Source organism: Camellia sinensis, chromosome 10, assembly GCF_055761805.1.
Source record: "Camellia sinensis isolate YWXY chromosome 10, ASM5576180v1, whole genome shotgun sequence".
In the NCBI taxonomy this organism is placed as follows: Eukaryota; Viridiplantae; Streptophyta; class Magnoliopsida; order Ericales; family Theaceae; genus Camellia; species Camellia sinensis.
In genome coordinates, this window is record NC_138970.1 from 64,673,524 (window position 1) to 64,694,329 (window position 20,806).

Sequence of the window (20,806 nt, forward strand, 5' to 3'; positions counted from 1 at the left end):
TTGGGGAGTTTGACTTACTTCTGGGCGAGTCCGTTGAGGCTGCGGCCTTGTTTTCTGTTGTTGCACAGCCTACACTGGTGACTCGAGTGTTAGAGGCTCAGGGGGGTGACCTTGAGGTAGAATCCCTCCGTGAGAAGATTTCCAGTGGGAAGGTTGAGAAGGGTTTGACGGTGTATCCCGACCTCAGTGTGAGATACCGAGACTGTCTGTTTGTGCCAGAGTCTTGTCGAGAGGAGGTACTCCGAGAGTTCCATCATTCACGCCTTGCGGTGCATCCGGGGGGCACTAAGATGTATCGGGATTTGGGTCGCCAGTTCTGGTGGCGGGGTATGAAGAGAGATGTGGCAGCTTTCGTATCTAAGTGCCTTACTTGTCAGCAAGTGAAGGCCGAACATCAGAGGCCGGCGGGTTTGTTGTAACCCTTGCCTATTGCCGAGTGGAAGTGGGAACACATCACTATGGACTTCATTGTGGGTCTTCCGAGGACTCAGCGGGGTAGTGATGCTATTTGGGTGGTTGTAGACCGGTTGACTAAGTCGGCGCACTTCATTCCTATGCGCGTGAGAGATTCGGTAGATCATCTTGCCGACTTGTATATTCGGGACATAGTGAGGTTACACGGGGTTCCAGTGACGATCGTCTCAGATAGAGATCCTCGTTTTACTGCCAGGTTGTGGCAGAGTTTGCAGAGTGCCTTAGGCACTAAGTTGACCTTTAGCACGGCTTACCATCCTCAAACTGACGGGCAGTCCGAGCGTACTATTCAGATCCTTGAGGATATGCTTCGGGGTTGTGTTCTAGACTTTAGTGGGTCATGGGAGAGGCACTTGCCGTTGGTGGAGTTTGCCTACAACAACAGTTTCTAGTCTAGTATCGGTATGGCACCGTTTGAGGCCTTGTATGGCCGACCGTGTAGATCTCCTGTTTGTTGGGCCGAGGTGGGTGATGCACCTCTGTTGGGTCTGGAGTTGGTGAGGGAAACGACGGAGAAAGTTGAGCTTATCCGTAAGAGGCTTGTTACAGCACAGAGTCGTCAAAAATCTTATGCAGACCGTAGGAGGAGACCTTTGGTGTTTGAGGTGGGTGATCATATCTTTCTGAAGATATCACCTAGGCGGGGTTTGATGAGGTTTGGGAAGAGCGGGAAGTTGTTCCCTCGGTTCATTGGTCCTTTTGAGATCCTTGAGAGGATTGGCGAGGCTGCTTATCGTCTAGCTTTACCGCTGCAGCTGTCCGGAGTACATAACGTGTTTCATGTGAGTATGCTTCGGAAGTATGAGCCGGATCCATCACATGTGTTGGATTGGACTGATTTAGTGGTTGATGAGGATGTCTCGTATGAGGAGAGACCGGTTCGGGTATTGGATAGGCGGGATCAAGTTTTGCGAGGCAAAACCATCCCTTTGGTGAAAGTTTTGTGGAAACATCACGGAGTGGAGGAAGCCACTTGGGAACGTGAATTGGAAGTCCGCCAGAAATATCCGGACATGTTTGTTGATTTGTAATCTTATAATTAGATTCTGTTATATTGTTGAACTTAAGAACTTTATATATGTTTTAGATTGTAAAACGTTAAGTTTGTATTGGTAAATGGGTGTATCTTGAAACTTGCATCATTATGGAAGTTTAGTGTAACATTGCACCTGTTGAGTACATTGTTGAATGTGTTGTATATATATCATGCGATGGAATATGATATGGGAATTGTTAACATTGAAAGGAATAATGTATAATAATGATATAGGTTGAAATATATGTTGTTTTTTATATATTGTGAGATGCCTCTTGATAAAGAGATGAAATGACCAGTTTTGGGTCAAGATGTTTACTAATGAATTGTCATATTATAAAAAAAAAGAAAAAGGGGAATCTGTTTTTCAAAAACTTATGCTTAATTTCGGGGACGAAATTCTTTGAAGGGGGGGAGGTTATAGCGACCCCGGTCTTTTCCCATTTGATTATTGTATCCGGACTTAGGTTCCGTAGATTCTGTCATTGTATAATTGTTGTTGTTGTCTTTTTTTTTCTCATTTGGAATTATAGGATGTGTTGGGCAGGTTTGTTTCAGGTTGGTTGGGTTTAGAAACCAAGTGTTGCTGTCCAGAATTTTGGATCTTCGCTCGAGCGAGGAGTTTGTCGCTTGAGCGAGATGTTGTTTTTGGTTCTTTGCTCGAGCCGGGGTTTGGTAGCTCGAGCGAGAGTTTGCGTCTGGTTTGGGCCTGTAGCTTTGCATTCTTGGCTCGAGCGAGCTTTTCTTCGCTCGAGCGAGTTAGTTCGTTCTTCGCTCGAGCTATAGTTCCTTCGCTCGAGCGTGTGTCTGGTTACAGACCTGAGGGTTTGAGTTCTTCGCTCGATCGAGTTTTCTTTCGCTCGAGCGAGCTTTTGGGTTGTTGGCTCGAGCAAGGCTTCCTTGGCTCGAGCGTAGTTTTTCTGTGTCTGGTCGCTCGAGCGACCAAGTCTTCGCTCGAGCGAGCCTGTCAGGTTTAAATAGGCAGCAGCGTGTTTCAGATCTGTTTTTCATGCACTTTCATATTCCAAAACCCTAGTTACGAGTTCTCTCTCCCTCTACACACCTTCTCTCTTAGGATTGATCTACTTAGAGTAAGTTTCTACCTTAGATCCTTTATTAAAAAGATAGAGTGGGTCGAGGGCTTCCATTTAATCTGAACATTTGGCGATTTGGAGCACATTGGTATTTGGGCACTCATCTCTGTCTTCACCTTTTGGGTTGTTTTCTTCGAGGTAGGGATTTCCTACTCCATTCTATAGGTTTTGCTCTAAGTTTTGGTATTTTGATATGTTGGGGATACTTTGGTAATTTTAGGAAAACCCTAGTTGTATTAATAAATTAATTTGTATAATTAATTCATGGAATTGGGAAAATATGGTTAAACTCATGGAATTGGGGAATTCATTGATTAAATGGCGTAGTTGGTTAATTTAAATCACTCGTCTATTGAATTGTTGGTATATTTATTTCCAAGTCTAGAAATAACTGTTTTGGGGCTATCGGTGGAGGATAGTCGTGCTTGTTGTAGACACTACATGTGGATTAGGGATAACTGAAACTAATCATTGATTAAGTCATCAATTTTGACTGCTGAATTAATACAGACATTATGTGTATTGATTGTGTGTTGTATATGTTATGTGTTTGCATACATTGTTTTGTGTGGGAGGAGATAGGGGATGTACTCCACGGTTTAGGGGAAGATAGGGGATGGACCTCTAAACCGGATTTTGTTTGGGAGGAGATAGGGGATGGACTCCATTAGCATCACTTTTATGTGTGCTTATTTATATTGAAGTGTTTTTATTGATACAACACTAAAATGTGTATCAAACTGGAAGTATGAAGTGTTTTGATTTGAGCCTGAGTCTCATCTGTTTGTTGACATTGGAAGAATGTGAATTTGATATATATATATAGTTCACTGTTGTAAGTTTGGCCAGGTTCTGAGCCATAGTGATAATGTTGGAAAGTAAAACGTGTTTTAGACATTAGTGTCATGAGACTGTATAAAGAGGTAATTGAATATCCTGGTTAACCATCTATTGAATGCTATTGCTTTATTCATTGCTTATATGTGGTTTAGTATATTTCTACTGGGCTGTGGCTCACCCTTTATGGGAACATCATTTTCAGGTCCTGGTGATAAGCTACCTCCCAGGACTTAGCTTGGAAGGATTTGGAGTTTGAAGACTATCTTTAGTAGTTTGTTTTTAGTTGATAAATAATCAAGCCTAGGGCTTTATTTGTATTCGAGTTAGAACTCATATTTTGTGTCCAAGTGTTGGCTTGGAAAGATGTAAGCCCATAGGGCATTTAATTTGATGTTACATGTAATGTTTTTATTTAGTAATACTCTGATGAATGAATTAATAAATTGTTTTCTTTAAATAATGCATGTTGATGATATACGTATAATGGGTTTATTTTGAGGGCTTTACACTTTCTCTCTCTTACTTTTCCAAAAAGCTATTTTGACAGCTCCTCTCACTAAAACCCTAACTTCTCTCTTAGGATTGATCTAGTAGGAGTTGTTTTCTCACCTTGGGCCTTTACAAAAGTTGTGTTGATCGTCGAGGGCTATCTTTTAATGTGAAAATTTCGAGATTTGGAGTATTTCCGTTTCTTCATCTCCTTCGTTGAGCCCCATCATTCGAGGTAGGGATAACCTACTCTATCTTATGAGCTTTGTCTTTGAATTTTAGCATTTTGATAGGTTGGGAGTTGTTGGTTAGTTTTGAGAAAGTTTGGGCCTTTGTGTAATTTTACCAAAGTTGGGGTTTTAAATATATAAACCTATATGCATGTTGGGCATAGAGAAATGAGATTAATGTTGGGACATTGGTGGAAATGGAACCTTAGGGTTGTTTTGTGAATTATGGTAATTTGCCTTAATTGGTTTAATTAATTAATGCATATAATTAATTGAAGAAAACGAGGAATTGAATTGAAAATGTTGAAATTGGGAATGTATGGGACTAAAGAGTGTAGTTAAATCTTTTATTGCTCATCTAATTGAATGTTGATATATTATCCATTTGTGCATTTATTTTCTGCTTAGAAATAATTGCTTTGGGCTACCGGTGGAGGGTAGTGTTGATTATTGTAGACAATGCATGATGATTAGGTAAACTAAAACTAATCAATTGGATGTGTCATAGAGTATGACGGTTGATAGAATACACTAACTTTATGTGTTGGTTGATTGTGCATATGGCCAATGTGTTTATATGCATTATGTGTAGACAGTTGATAGAATACATTAACTTCATGTATTGATTGATTGCGTATGTGATTCTGTGTTTATATGCATTACTTGTGTATGGGAGGAGATAGGGGATGTACTCCACGGTTTAGAGGAAGATGGGGGATGTACCTCTAAGCTGGTTAATGGTTTAGGGGAAGATAGGGGATGTACCTCTAAACCGGTCAATGGTTAAGGGAAGATGGGGGATGGACCCTGGGATGCAGCTCATATGCTCACCCATTGAAGTGTTGATATAGCTCATATGCTTATCTGTTGTAGTAGTGATATAGCTCATATGCTTATCTATTGGAATGTTGATATAGCTCATACGCTTATCTGTTGTGGTAGTGATATAGCTCACATGCCTGTCTGTTGAAGTATTGATATAGCTCATATGCTTATCTGTTGTAGTGGTGATATAGGTCATATGCTTATCTATTGAAAGATTTGTTTGATTTGATATAACACTAAAATGTATGTCATCATCGTTTGTGAAATATGGAAGTAGTTTACGTGTTATTGATACAACACCAAAATGTGTATTCACCTTGAATTTCAAAAATGTTCTAGTGATGAACTATAATCTCATCAAAATGTTTTGGCCAGAATACTGAACCTTGTTTTCTAATTCAAAGTTGAATAAGAACTGGAAAGTGAATTGTAACATAAACTTGACTATCCTGGAATTTTTATAAGATGTAAATGGAAGTGTAAGTGTTAACCATCTACCAGTTGCTAATCTCTTAGTCATTGTTCATAGTTGGTTTAGTTTTTTCTACTGGGCTGTGGCTCACCCTATATGGGGACATCATTTTTAGGTACAGGTAGCTTGCCACCTCTAAGGACATAGCTTGGGAGGCTAGAGGCGGACATACTTTGGTTGTCTTATTTTTTTGTATTATATATAGTTTCAAGCCAAGGGCGTAAGGTGTAATTGAGTTAGCATTCTCTTTTGTAACCAAGTGTTAACTTGGAAAGCTGTAAGCCCGTAGGGCATTTGTTTTGTTGTAAACATGTAATACTTTTGTAATAAAGTACTCTGATGGATAGATGAATGTGGATCTTTATGTATCTATGCATGTCTTTATTGAGGGGTTTAATGTTATTATTTTGAGGGCGCTACATAATTTGTCTAAAGAAATAAAACACAAAAACGGAAATTTGTTCCTAAATACTAATTAATTTCAAGTGCAGTTTTATGTTCTTATTTTTGCATCCAACAACATATTCAATCCAAAATATGTTGTGTTCTCATTATTGCCCAAAAGGTCAAATGAAAATAGCAAAATATTAAATAAAATTTATAGACGCAGCAATGAAGCTTAAATAAATAAATAAATAAGCTTAAGTCAAAGAAGCATACCTTATTGAAGAGAGGTTGAATAGTATGGTAATTGCTATCCGAAGTATTGCAAAAACTATTGAGCTTTGGCATCAACCTGAGTGTCAGCACGTCCAATTGCAGCAGCTCAATTCCATTCATAGCCTTGCAGATAGCAGTAAAACTTGGCAGGCCTCCAAGATACAATTCCTTTAGTTTAGGAAACACAATTTTATCTATTGTTTCTATTGTTGTTGATGCTATCTCATTTTGATCTCCTTCTTCGTCACTCAAAATAAGTACTTCCATCTTAAGACAATCAGATACATTAAGTGTTTGTAGTTGAATCAGATCTCTGGCTATGGATAATGAGAACATGCTTTCTAGTTTATCACATCTCTTCAGTTCTAGAGAAGTGAGGTTGCGGAGCTGTACAAGTTGAGTAGGACCCTTCCACAAATGTGTCACTGCAGGCAAGTCCCGTAGTTCTAGCCTTTCCAATGCACTAAAGGCCCCCTATAACGCCCCAATTTTCATAAAATTTGATGAAACAAATCAAACTCGTATTCGTTATCTATTTTCAAAGCAAATTAAATTAATATGCAGAAGTCAATAATCTTATCAAGATTCAACAATAATCTTAAACAAACTAATTCTCTTTTCTTGTTATACTTCATTTCATTGTAGTTTGAGATTTACAAAAGAGATTACGTACGATTACACATACACAATTTCCAAAGCATGGATCTATAACATGTGATACAATACTCCATAAATATTCAAAATTTAAAAGCCATAACGAATTACAAGTTACAATGGTTAGAACCCTATTACAAAAAGAATGGGTCTCTACCCAAAAATATAAACCAATGCTTTACGAAAATAAGCAAACAAAATAAAGGAGCGTTCATGCTCCAAAAATCATATCACAGGCCTTCAACGAGGCGGAGGCAAATCACCAACACCTAAAAATGATTTACCATGAAGGAATGAACACTAATGCCCAGTAGATATAATATTAACAATGTATATGAGATTAACATGATTATGATCATGAATGCAATGATGTGATATGCTTAAAATATAAGGTTTTTTTTTTTGTCTTCTTTTCAATAGGATGCTCAATGCATAACTTTCAAAACAATATTCATTTCAACATTTTCATTTAAAAACATCAGGGCAGTAAAAAAGACATTGGAATTCCCTGGTATGTGTCTGCAAATAGGTTCTCAAGCACTACCAAATATTACTTTAACGGCTACTAACTGGAAAGAAATTGATACCTACTCCGCTCGTGTTTTAGGTATAGCGATTCTGGTTTAGACCCAAACCATTTTGTATTCTAGACTTGGGTTTCGTGGTCTTGTATTGTTATTCTTGTCTTATTCTTTTTCCCTTTGTTGAGTTTGGATATGGGATTGTTTTGGTTGCGTTTGGAACAGGTTGGTAGCTTAGTTTTCAAACTTTTGTTGCCCATAATTTTACTCTTCCGCTCGAGCGGGTTTTGTGAACTCTTAGTACTTTTGCAGGTCTGTAAAACTACTACGAGGGTGTATTCTACGCTCAAGCGGTGTTTTCTATGCTTGAGCGGCCATTTTTGGGCTCAAACGATGGTCTGTCCTCTGCAAAACTACTGGGAGTGTGTATTTTGCGCTCGAGCGTCAATTCTTGGGCTCGAGCGGTGCTACCCTTTGTCATTGTGTCTTTACACTCGAGCATCACTTCTTGCGCTTGAGCGGACTATGCGTATATCAGTTCATAAAAAAGTCATTTTACATCATTTTTTCAGATCTATTTCTCTCCAAACCCTAGAGTTGAGACTCTCTCTCTCTCTCTCTCTAAAACCTACATTCTCTCTACTCTTTTATCTAGATCTAGTGATTTCTCCACCCTTGTGCCTTTGTTAAAAAGGTATAGCACATCGTGGGTTCTCTTTTCATTTGAACAAAAGTGCGTTTCGTTGTCTTTGAAGTTTTCCCTTTGCTTTGCTCGCCTTCTACCTTTGAGGTGGGGACTTTCTACACTCTCCTATGATGTTTAACTTAGTTATTTGTTGTTATGTAAATAAATGTTGGGATTTGGAGGATTTTAGACAAATCTAGGGACTTAGGTTTAAAATCAAAAGTGGGGTTTTCAAGTGAAAGTATTGAAAATGATTGTGGGTATAGATATGAGAATGTGTTGTCTTAAAATTGTTGATTTTGACACATGGATTGGATTTTGGGAGAAAATGAAGCTTTGCCCTAATTTGTTCCTAATAATTATTTAGTATAAATAATGGAATTGGCATTGGAAATGTGAAATTGGATAGATGTTTATATAAATAATGGAGTTGGATATGTATTATCCCTTACTCATGGAAATTTAGATAATTTATCTATCTTAGAGATTGTATATTTGTTTAGAAATATTTGTTTTTTTTGGGCTATTGATGAAGGATAGCTATGATTGTTGTAGACATTGCATGGGGATTAGGTGAATTGAAACTAATCTCTTATTGGTTGTCATTGAACATGACTGTGTTTTAATACATTGTATATGTATGATGTTTGGGAGGAGAAAGGGATGTACTTCAAGTTTGGGAGGAGAAAAGGGATGGACTCTAGTGAATTAAGTTGGCCTGTGTATCCAGGGTGAAAGTCCCGAAAATCATTTGTATACATGGGTGCCGATCCCACGGACGAAATTTCCGTAAAATGGCAAATGAATGAATTTGTATGATAACTATACAGATTTGAGACTCAATGAGTTGTATCCTCAGTAGTCATTGATTGAATGAAATGGATATGAACAATGAAATGAGATAAAGCTTGGAAAATTATGATCTTGTGGATTATGAATGATTTTATCACGAGTATTGTTTATGCACATTACACTTATACCTTTGTTAAAATTCATATATTATGTTAGGTTGTTTCTACTGGGATTTGCCTCACCTTACTTGGGAAAAACCATTTTCAAGTGCTAGAGATATGCCTCCGCCAAGGACTTAGCTTGGGAGGACTATGGTGCTGTTATTTTGTGTTTAACTTTTGTACAAGCCTAGAGCTTTATTTGTATTGAGTTTCTAACTCATTTTGTTGTAACCAAACATGGTCTTGGAAAGATGCAAGCCTTTAGGGCATATGAATATCTATCTAGCTTTCATTTTTTATTACTACTTGTAACACATGTTGTAGATTCAGGATGGATTATTTATAAATGTATACCGCATGTGTCACCTTTTGTACAACAACTTTGATTAATGAAAGATCACTATTTTGTTTCTATCAATGTGTATATATTGTTGGGAGTTGGGTTATGGTATTTATTTTGGGGCGTCACATTAGGACTTTCACCATGTGACATTTTGTTTTCAGGGCTGCTCAAGTGGGGAAATTGCCGCTCGAGCGTAGAATTGTTGCTCCCAGCATTTTGTTGCACTTCAAGCGTGTCTGCTCAAGTGTGAAATGCCCCGCTCGAGCGTGAAATGTTAGCTTCCAGTAGTTTCACTGTAGCGCTGCAAAACTTCTGGAGTTTCTCTTTCTCCGCTTGAGCGAAGAAGTTGTCGCTCGAGCAGACCCTCTTGATTGTGTCTGGACACTCGAGCTTGGGAAGTCACGCTCGAGCGGGGAGCGCGATATCAGCTTTTTTAAATATGGTGATTCTAGATCATTCTCTTATCTCTTTTGTTCCATCTTCCATCTCCTCTTCCTCTCTCTATGGAACCCTAGATTTCTACCCCCTAATACCTCTCACACCTTTGAATTCCACTCAAAATCGCTTGCTAGAGGTGAAGAACACTGGAAGATTGTCATTATCTGCTGATTGGATTGTGGGTTTGCGATAGATTCGTGAAGAAGCTTGGATTTTGGGCTTGATAGTTGAGGTAGGAGTACTTTTATCCTTGTATGTCTTCATTTTTGAAGAGATTTCATGGTATTGTGTGTGATTTGTGAACTAATTGAAGATTTTGTTGGATTGAACCCTCATTTCACATGTTTACTCATTTGCTTAATATTTTGTTCGAAGTCTCTCAATTCCTTCTTTAAAATATGAATGTAAATGTGGTTAAAATCTAGATTGGTGATAAAGAATAGAAACCCCCAAATTTGGTGAAACCCTAAGTTCCCAAATTGAGTAGAAAATACTAAACTCAATGGAATTTCTTTTGATTCATAAAACTTTGAGAACAAAGGAGAGATGGGAAAAGTAGATATTGATGTAACTAAAAGAATTGTGGCTTGTATGCTATTGTTCTTTGAGTCTTATGTGATGTTCATATATGGTAATGTTTGATGTTTGATTTTGGGATTGAAATGTGAATTAATTGTTAAGCATGCATGAGTCCAATGTGTGAGTCGGTTTTGGGTAAACGTGGTGTTGTGTTGGTGCCCGCGCAGGGAATTTAAAAAGGTGCCCAAATGCCATATCTAGGCTTATCGCTGGACGAATGTGGGAAAATGTTTTGGGGTGTCCACACAGTCCCGCCATATAATAGCCGACAAAAGTGGAAAAACGGATGGTTTTCCTTAGGGTGCCCACCTCCCGCAGTATGATAGTCGACAAATGTAGGGGTTGTTTGCTAAAAGTGAAAGTAAGGATTGTTCTCTATTGGACTCATGTAGGTGAATGGGTGACATGATTTCCATGGTTGTGGATGTTTAATTGTTTTACATGAAGACATGAATTGCAATTGTTTGTGCTATATTATTACGGTTCACTGGGAATTGTTGATGATTATCTATGAAGACGAATTTTATTGTATCGTCTTATCACATAAATACCATAAACTAGTTCAAAGGATTAGATACCAGGATAAATGTATTCCTACTGGGCATATAGCTCAACCCTAATTTATTTTTCAAGAATTGATGAAGTTCAACTTCACTGAAGGATTGGTTCAAGCATTGGCTCCATTTCCTTTTTGGGAAAAGTTGAAGTCAGGAGCATTTTGGTTGTTTCCTTTAAATTTGGGATTTTGTAACAGAATTACTGTATGTACTTTGTGATGTTGTACGCCTAAAGGGCTTATATTTTGTTAAGTCATCTAGTTCATTGAATTGAAAAGCAAAATTGAAACATTGTGGGAATGTATTCATTAAATTGTAATCAATTGATTATTAGTTCAATGAAAAAAATGACCTTTTGGAATTTAATGGCATCATGTTATTATTGTTCTTTATTGTATGAATTTCCAGGCTATTACACACCATAACTCTCAAACCAACTAAATTCTCAAATCCACAATTACATCCACTCTCCAGATTTTACCACGTTATCAACATTCCCAACATTTTCAAATAATAGCACAATCTCAATGTGAGGCCATGGGAGTGCAATGGATGCATGAAACAGTAATTTGTAACAAAATATTCCAATAAGAAATATATTTAGAGCATAACTCAACATTCTCAATAATTCCAAAATAGTATGAGATTCTAATAAACTCATCAATTCTCAACATATATCCCATATTTCATAATTTCTATTATTTCCAATAAATCCAACAAATTCTAGATAACTAATATCTCCAAGGAAATTAACAATCTTCATAATAAATCACCATTTTTCACATTATTCCAACAATTTAATCCTATTCAAAACCACATTTTTCATTTCTCAAATTTTCTAGGGTTTGAAAAAAATTAGAGTTTTCTCAATTTAAATATAACCAAGGTTTTAAATAACGGTCGCGGTTACTAAAATGGTAGCGGTAATGCAGACGTGGCTACGGAGTGTAACTGTCGTACCGTAACGATGGCTGCAACCGGAGCCATGAATTTTTTAATTCTTCGCACAACTTTAAGAACACATACTGACACGCATGTTTTTATTTCAGAATCACATCTAGTGAGTCTCAAAATGATTTTTAGTATTTTTTTTTGTTTAAAACATGATCCAATATAAAAACTAATTTTTATATTAGTTTTAAGTTGCTATGAAATTTTTTTACTATTGTTGAATTTATTTAATTTTCTTTACTTTACTAATTATAACTATGGGTAACTTTTCCGAATTGTTAAAAAAAATGAATATTAAAAACAAATAGTCTCATAAATAGAAATTCAAAATACAAAATGTCAAACATAATAATGTAAAAGTACGTAACATGAAATCTAAATTTTGTTCAATAAATTTAACATAAGAGAAATAGATTATGTTCAAATTCAAATATAATTAAGTAAAAAAGTGATAAAATCTTGTAGAACTTGAAGATTGGACATTCAAAACATATATAGATCAGAAAATAGCAAATAAAAATTTATATAAATATATACATAGATGTGTGACGGTGCTATAGTGGCCATGTAATGGCCGCTACAACCTTTATGTAATGGTGGCAGTCGTTGCGGTCATGAATTTCTGTCACACCGCTATAGCGGCCAAAACGGGTAGCGATAACCGCCACAACTGTTACATAACGATAGTAACGGTTGCGACCGCTTTTTAAAACCTTGAATATGACACTTCGAAATTTATATGCCATAAACCATTTTGGGAAGAGAATTTTAAACATTTGATAAAATAATCCTTATTTTTATACAATATATATATATATATATATAAAATAAAAAAACCTCAATTTCTTCAAAATCATAACTAACAGAAAATACCACACAGTCAAGGTAAAACAAATATACAAAGATAATATAATCCCTACCTCAAACTAAAAGATCAAAATCGAATGCATCGAAAACACGATCGGCCCCGGTCAAAACGAAACCCTCAACACGCTCTATATTCCGAATCAAAGTAGCAAGGTGAGATTCTAACTCTAGATTTGGTGGATTCAAAGTTTTGTGTTTTTTTATCTAAAAAAGGGAGAGATAGAAGAGAGGAAGAGAAAGAGAGACGGAAGGAGAAGAACAAAACGGAAGGAAAGAAAGAAATGATTGGATTTGTGAACTTCACATTATTTGGAAAAAAAATGGCCCTCATCGATCTACACAGCAAGAGTTTCTTTCTTCAGCACCATTTAGCTTGTTTGGTTCCACTGAAATTCACTTTTCAAAAAATTGAAATTTTTTGTTTTTCATTTTTTTTGCTTTCACTAAATTTTTTAATATTTTAAGTAATTTTTTTAATTTTTAGATACACCTAACATAAATATACTTAAAAAGTAAAATATTTGTGAAAAAAATCTTTAAGAAATTCACTAAATACCAAAAATATTTTTTTAAAAAAATACGAAAATTCAATACATTTTTGTATTCTTGTGTGTTTATTGATTTTTTAAATATTTTTTTAAAAATATTTTATTTTTAAAATACATCTAAGTAAGATAAATCTAAAAAAGTATTGAAAAAATTGTTTAAAATTTTAAAAATATTCACTAAAAACAAAGAAAATAAAAAAAAAAACTCAATTTTCAAAAAATTAAATTCAAAAAATTGAAACTAAACACAGTGATTAGATTTGTCTAGTTTGATTGAGGGGGGATGAGCAAGTTTGTTTGTTTGATCTCTCTAGTAGTTATTTGTTAGCTTTTGTTTTTTTTGGCTTCGGCCCTGTCTTACCAAAAAAAAGTGTAAATTACACTAACACCCTCTGATGTTTCTGTTTAATATAAATTCCTTTCACATTTAAAAAATTACATTCTCCTTTGTGAGATTTATAATCTCATCATAAATTGCTCCATGCATTGCTGATATCATACCATAAAATTTTCTAAATGACCATCTTTCCCTTTTTCCTACAATTTATTCTTCCTATCATCATGATTATATTCTACAACTTTCAATCATTAAATTCTACCTGAACATATTCTTATTCAGTGAAAATATACAAACATAATGATAGCTTAATAGTGACCTTTCACTTTAAAACAAAACACCCATAAACATGATTTATATTTACAACGATATCACTATCACAACATTTTTATGATTTTTTTTTGTATAAATTTTTATATATGAATATAATTTTTCATTTTTATTTCCACCATTATACCTAGATTAGATGAATTTAATATAGATATATTTAAAAAGTATAAAATTTGTATAAAAAACTTTAAAAAAGTCCATTGAATACAACAAAATAAGATAATATATTTAATTTTTTTATTTTTTTTTAATTTTATTCTTTTGTATTTGGTGAATTTAAAAAAAAAAATACAAAATATCATATTTCTGAAGTATATCTAGATTAGGTGTATCTAAAAAATAAAAAAAAAATGCTTAAAATGTTAAAAAAAAATTAGTAAAAATAAAAAAAATAAAAATAAAAACTTAATTTTTTTAATGTAAGTTAAACCAAACAAGATGATTTTTAATTCCCTTGAAATGACATGAATAAAATATCTGTATTATTTTATTATTTTATATGTATAAAGGTTAAGGAGCAAATATGTCATTTTAATTTGACAGGGAGATAACTATAATTTTTCAAATGTGAAGAAAGATCTGTATTAAATAAAAACCTCAGGAGTATCAGTGTAATTTATCCAAAAAAAAAAAAAACGGAGGGACCACCCCACGTGGTCTTTGCTCTCCCATCAAAACTATTTATTTATTAATTATTATTATTTTTCATAATATCTATCTCAATATCTATATCTATATCTAATGTACCTATATATATAATAACAAATACAATTTTAGTTACACTATAATATTTTGTGTCATAAATAACAAAATGGTATAATTATTTCCTCACTACAAAATATATTTTGTCTGATGGTACACTATAAATATTCGTAACTCTCTCATAGTAGTAACATAAATAATAATAATACAATAAATCTAGGGAGCCTCCTAATTTTATTCAAAAATTTATCATAGTCCACTTGGCAGCAACCTTGGGGCTATTTTATTTAATAATAATAAAAAAATTGCTCCATAAGGCTTTGCTCTTGCGTTTGGTTTCAAAATTATTTTTTGGGGGTGTGCAACAAAATGACATTAGTTTAGTTTTGCATGTTGCATTTATCCGTACAAAATTTTAACAATGAATGATAGCGAAATCACATTGCAACAAAAATGACTAAACTGACATTTCATTTAAACTTTAGGGACTAATGGTTGTTCCTTGACTTCAAAACCCTTTATTTTAAATTCTAGGTATAATTACAAAAAAAAAAAAAAAAAAACTCTAATGTTTGACCCTTGCAACAATATAAACTCTGTGTTGGGTATACCTCCTTATTGGAGTGTGGGACCCAATTGGTTTATTAAAAATTTTTAACTTGGCTTGGTTTAGGTATAATATATTTTTATATATTATATTTATGGAGACCCAATTCAATTTGGAAACAACTAAGGTTTGATAAAAAACCCTAGATTCACAATACATATTTTTTGGTATTGGTTTTCACCAAAAAGAAGAAGTACTGCGGCAGCCACACAGATTCCAGAGCCAACATTGATTGTTGGGGCTTAAGTTCAATTGATGTTCCATTGTTGCTGTGCATCATTGGTTAGTGGGTGAAATTGATTTGGGTTGTTATTTCGGATCTTCTTCGACTCTAATTCTGAAGATTTTGGTTCATCTATTTGATGAGGTTTTTCCTCTTGTTTATTTGTGATTATTTGGAATTCACCTAAGGGTGGTTTTGTGAGACCATTGGTGTCTCGTTTGTAATCGTTTGGAACTTATTTGGTTGATAGTGGAATCGGATTTCGATCCCGTGGACGTACCTCACATTGAGGGAACCACGTAAAAATTCTTGTGTTGCCTTTGATTTAATTTTTCCGCATTAGTTTTTATTCCCATTGATTGATTTACTTGTAGGGAATCACATCGATTTTCCCTAACAACTGGTATCAGAGCTTACGGTTTATTTGGATTTAATTATTTGTGTAAATCAATAGAGGGGAATGTGGGTTCAATGGAAGCAATTGGGTAACTTGAAAAACTAAAATGGAGGACCTATTATTTTGTAAAAATTTATATGGACCCATTGAGGGTGATAGTGGCAAACCCGAAGGTATGAAAGATGATGAATGGAATAGGCTTAATCGAAAAGCCGTTGGTGTTATCCGTCAATGGATTGATGACAGTGTGTTTCATCATATTGCTACTGAAACTTCAGCACATGATTTATGGAAAAAATTAGGGTCTTTATGACAGAAAATCAGCCACAAATAAAGCTTTTCTATTTCGTAAGTTGGTTAATTTAAAATATAAAGATGGCAGCCCCATTCCGGAACATTTGAATGAAATAAAGAGTATTGTTAACCAACTTGCTTCTATGAAAATTATTTTTGATGATGAGTTGCAGGCTTTGATGCTACTTAGTTCTTTGCCCGAAAGTTGAGAGACCTTGGTTGTGACCGTTAGTAATTCAGCGCCCGATGGAGTTGTTACAATGGGCCAAGTCACTAGTAGCCTGTTGAATGAAGAAACTAGAAGAAAATCAGTGGGTTTCTCTCATTCAGAAGCATTTGTTGTGAGAGGCCGAAGCAAAACAAGGGGGAGGAGTAAGACTCCTCATGGTCGTGATCAAAGCTGTGACAAATCAAAAGATGGTTCTTTTTCAAAGAAAGACATTGAGTGCCATTATTGCCATGAGAAAGGGCACATGAAGCGGGAATGCCGAAAGCTCAAGAATAAGGAGAAAAGGCGTGACAAAAGTGTGGACAAGAAGCAAGAAGACACAACAGCAGTTACTACTGATGATCTCATGGTCGTTTGTGAAGATGATTGTATCAATTTTGTGGGCCAAGAGAGCAATTGGGTGATTGATTCGGGTGCTTCTTTTTATGTGACTTCTCGAGTTGATTTCTTCACTACCTACACCGAAGGAGATTACGGTTCTGTTCGAATGGGTAATGAAGGTTTGTCCAAGATTATTGGCATGGGTGATGTTTGCTTGGAAACAAATTTGGGTTGCAAGTTGTTGCTTAAAGATGTGAGGCATGTTCCCGACATTCGCCTCAATTTGATCTCTACTGGAAAGCTAGATGATGAAGGCTTCAACAACAAATTTGGTAATGGAATATGGAAGCTCACAAAGAGTTCTTTGGTGGTGGCTAAGTGCAAGAAGACTCATACACTTTATTCGATGTAAGGAAAAATTTGTAAAGGTGTTATCAATGCACTTGAAGATGATACTTCTACCGAATTGTGGCACAAGCGGCTTGGCCATATGAGTGAAAAGGGGCTGCAAGTTTTATTCAAGAAAGAGCTTCTGCCCGGTTTGAAAGGTACACATCTTAAAACTTGTGTTCATTGTTTGGCGGGTAAACAACATAGAGTTTCTTTTCATAAAAATGTTGCTTCTTGAAAAGAAAATGTGTTGGAGTTGATTCATTCGGATGTTTGTGGTCCTTTAAAAGTTAGAACACATAGTGGTGCACTTTATTTTGTTACTTTCATTGATGATTATTCGAGGAAAGTTTGGGTTTTTCTACTAAAAACTAAAGATCAAGTTCTAGAAGTATTTAAGCATTTTCAGGCCATGGTTGAAAGAGAAACAGGGCAGAAATTAAAGTGCATCCGATCAGACAATGGTGGTGAATACATTGGGCCATTTGATGAGTATTGTCACAGCCAAGGTATTCGGCATCAAAAGACAGTTAAGAAGACTCCTCAACAAAATGGAGTTGCCGAGAGGATGAACCGCACCATTGTAGAAAGAACAAGGTGTTTGCTTTCACAAGCTAAATTGCCAAGATCCTTTTGGGGTGAGGCATTGAAGACAGCGGTTGACGTGATCAATTTGTCTCCTTCCTATCCTTTGAACGGTGATGTTCCAGAAAGAGTTTGGACCAGTAAAGATGTGTCTTATGAGCACTTGAGAGTGTTTGGTTGCCGAGCTTTTGTTCACATTCCAAAAGATGAGAGGTCCAAGCTTGATAGCAAGTCAAGACAATGTATTTTTCTTGGCTATGGACGTGATGAGTTTGGTTATAGATTGTGGGATCCGGTCGACAAGAAAATCATTCGAAGCCGTGATGTTGTGTTTCTTGAAGACCAAACGATTGAAGACTTTGACAAAGGTGATCAACCGGAGCCAAAAACTAGTGATCTCATTGACATGGATCCATCTCCTTCATCTTCGGTGGATGATGAAAATCGGAGAGATGTGCAGCCACCTATTGAAGATGTAGAGGATGATGCTAATCCTAATGAAGTTGAGCCAGAAATTGAGGAAGAGCATCCAACTCAAGAACCGCCACCACAACTTGAGTTGAGGAAATCTACAAGGAACCGACAACCTTCAAGAAAGTATCCTCCCAATGAATTTGTGTTGATTTCTGATCAAGGAGAGCCTGAGAGCTACCAAGAAGCAATTGAGCATGCAAAGAAAGGTGATTGGAAAAAGGCCATGGAAGAGGAGATGAACTCCTTACTTGAAAATCACACCTATGATTTAGTGAAGTTGCCTAAGGGGAGGAAAATTTTAAAAAATAAGTGGGTCTTCAAATTGAAGAATGATGGCAAGAATCTGAGGTACAAGGCACGTCTTGTTGTGAAAGGCTTTGGGAAAAAGAAAGGTATTGACTTTGACGAGATTTTCTCGCCGGTTGTAAAGATGTCTTCTATTCGGGTTGTACTTGGCATGGCTGCAAGTATGAACCTTGAAGTTGAGCAACTTGATGTGAAGACCGCATTTCTTCACAGTGATCTTGAAGAAGAAATTTACATGGAGCAACCAGAAGGTTTTGTGAAAAAAGGGAAAGAGAAATTTGTTTGCAAATTGAAGAAAAGTTTGTATGGTCTCAAGCAAGCCCCGCGGCAATGGTACAAAAAATTTGGCTCTTTCATGATGAATAATGGTTTTTCTAAAACCACTTCAGACCATTGTGTGTTTGTGAAAAATTTCCCAGATGGTAAATTTATTATTCTTTTGCTTTATGTTGATGACATGTTAATTGTGGGTCAAGATTCTACCATGATAAACAGGCTGAAATTGGAGTTGAGCAAGTCTTTTGCTATGAAAGATTTGGGACCGGCAAAGCAAATACTTGGTATGAAAATTGTTCATGATCGTAAAGAGGGGCTGATTTGGTTGTCTCAAGAAAGCTACATTGAGAAAGTTTTTGAGAGGTTCAACATGAATAAAGCAAAGCCGGTTGGTTGTCCACTTGCAGGTCACTTCAAGCTTAGTTCGAATCAATGTCCTACAAGTGAGAAAGACAAGGAAGATATGTTGAAAGTTCCTTATGCTTCAGCAGTTGGTTCTTTGATGTACGCCATGGTTTGTACAAGGCCGGATATTGCTCACGCTGTTGGTGTGGTGAGTCGTTTTCTCTCTAATCCGGGTAAAGAACATTGGGCAACGGTAAAATGGATTCTAAGGTATCTTCGAGGGACTTCGAAGGTGTGTTTGTGTTTTGGGGATGGTAAGCCGATGCTTGATGGGTTCACAGATTCTGACATGGCCGGTGATATTGATTCTAGGAAATCTACTTCGGGGTATTTGATGACTTTTGCAGGGGGAGCTGTGGCATGGTAATCTAAATTACAAAAATGTGTTGCTCTCTCAACTACCGAAACTGAATTTATTGCCATTACGGAAGCTTGTAAAGAAGAGTTATGGTTGAAGAAATTTTTGCAAGAGTTGGGTTTGAAGCAAGAAAAGTATGTACTTTATTGTGATAGTCAAAGTGCTATTCATTTGAGTAAAAATTCTATGTTTCATTCGAGATCGAAACACATTGATATGAGATACCATTGGATTCGTGATGTGCTAGATTCGAAATTGTTACAACTCGAAAAGGTTCACACAGATGATAATATTTCGGATATGTTGACAAAGACTTTGTCGAAGGACAAACATTTAAAGTGTCAAACTTTGGCGGATATGGTTGATCTCTCCACCTAAGTCGGTAGGGGGAGAATTGTTGGATATACCTCCTTATTGGAGTGTGGGACCCAATTGGTTTATTAAAGAATTTTAACTTGGCTTGGTTTAGGTATAATATATTTTTATATATTATATTTATGGAGACCCAATTCAATTTGGAAACAACTAAGGTTTGATAAAAAACCCTAGATTCACAATACATATTTTTTGGTATTGGTTTTCACCAAAAAGAAGTACTGCGGCAGCCACACAGATTCCAGAGCCAACATTGATTGTTGGGGCTTAAGTTCAATTGATGTTCCATTGTTGCTGTGCATCATTGGTTAGTGGGTGAAATTGATTTGGGTTGTTATTTCGGATCTTCTTTGACTCTAATTCTGAGGATTTTGATTCATCTATTTGGTGAGGTTTTTCCTCTTGTTTATTTGTGATTATTTGGAATTCACCTAAGGGTGGTTTTGTGAGACCATTAGTGTCTCGTTTGTAATCGTTTGGAACTTATTTGGTTGATAGTGGAATCGGATTTCGATCCCGTGGACGTACCTCACATTGAGGGAACCACGTAAAAATTCTTGTGTTGCCTTTGATTTAATTTTTCCGCATTAGTTTTTATTCCCATTGATTGATTTACTTGTGGAGAATCACATCGATTTTCCCTAACACTCTGAGTTTTTAATGTTATCAATTTAAACCTTAATCTTTTGATTTGTTTTCAATCTAAATGATTTGTCTACTTTTGTTAACTAAAATTGACCCCCCCCAAAAAAAAGAAAAAAGAAAAATAGTATTTCAGTTATTAAACTCAATATATATACATAAAATGTCCAAAATACGCATTTTCATTGAGTGTAATGACTAACATAGCCATTTTTTTTTATCAATTTTACTTAACAAAAATAAGCAAATCATTCAAAATGAAAACAAATCAAAAATTCAGGTTTTAAATTGACAAATTAAAACTCATGGTTTCTATTGTTACAAAGTTTAATTTTTTTT

The 20,806-nt window shown here is 35.6% G+C and overlaps 1 protein-coding gene across 3 annotated transcripts in view; it reads right to left on the minus strand.

Moving 5' to 3' along the window:
* The window catches only part of LOC114277656 (uncharacterized), a 138,641-nt gene that overhangs the window by 57,555 nt on the left and 60,280 nt on the right, over positions 1-20,806 (minus strand). For all 3 annotated transcript variants that reach the window (XM_082891563.1, XM_082891562.1, XM_082891561.1), the window contains exon 4: positions 6,121-6,594. In XM_082891563.1, coding sequence (XP_082747689.1) covers positions 6,121-6,594 — 474 coding nt within the window. The remainder of the gene's footprint in view (positions 1-6,120; positions 6,595-20,806) is intronic.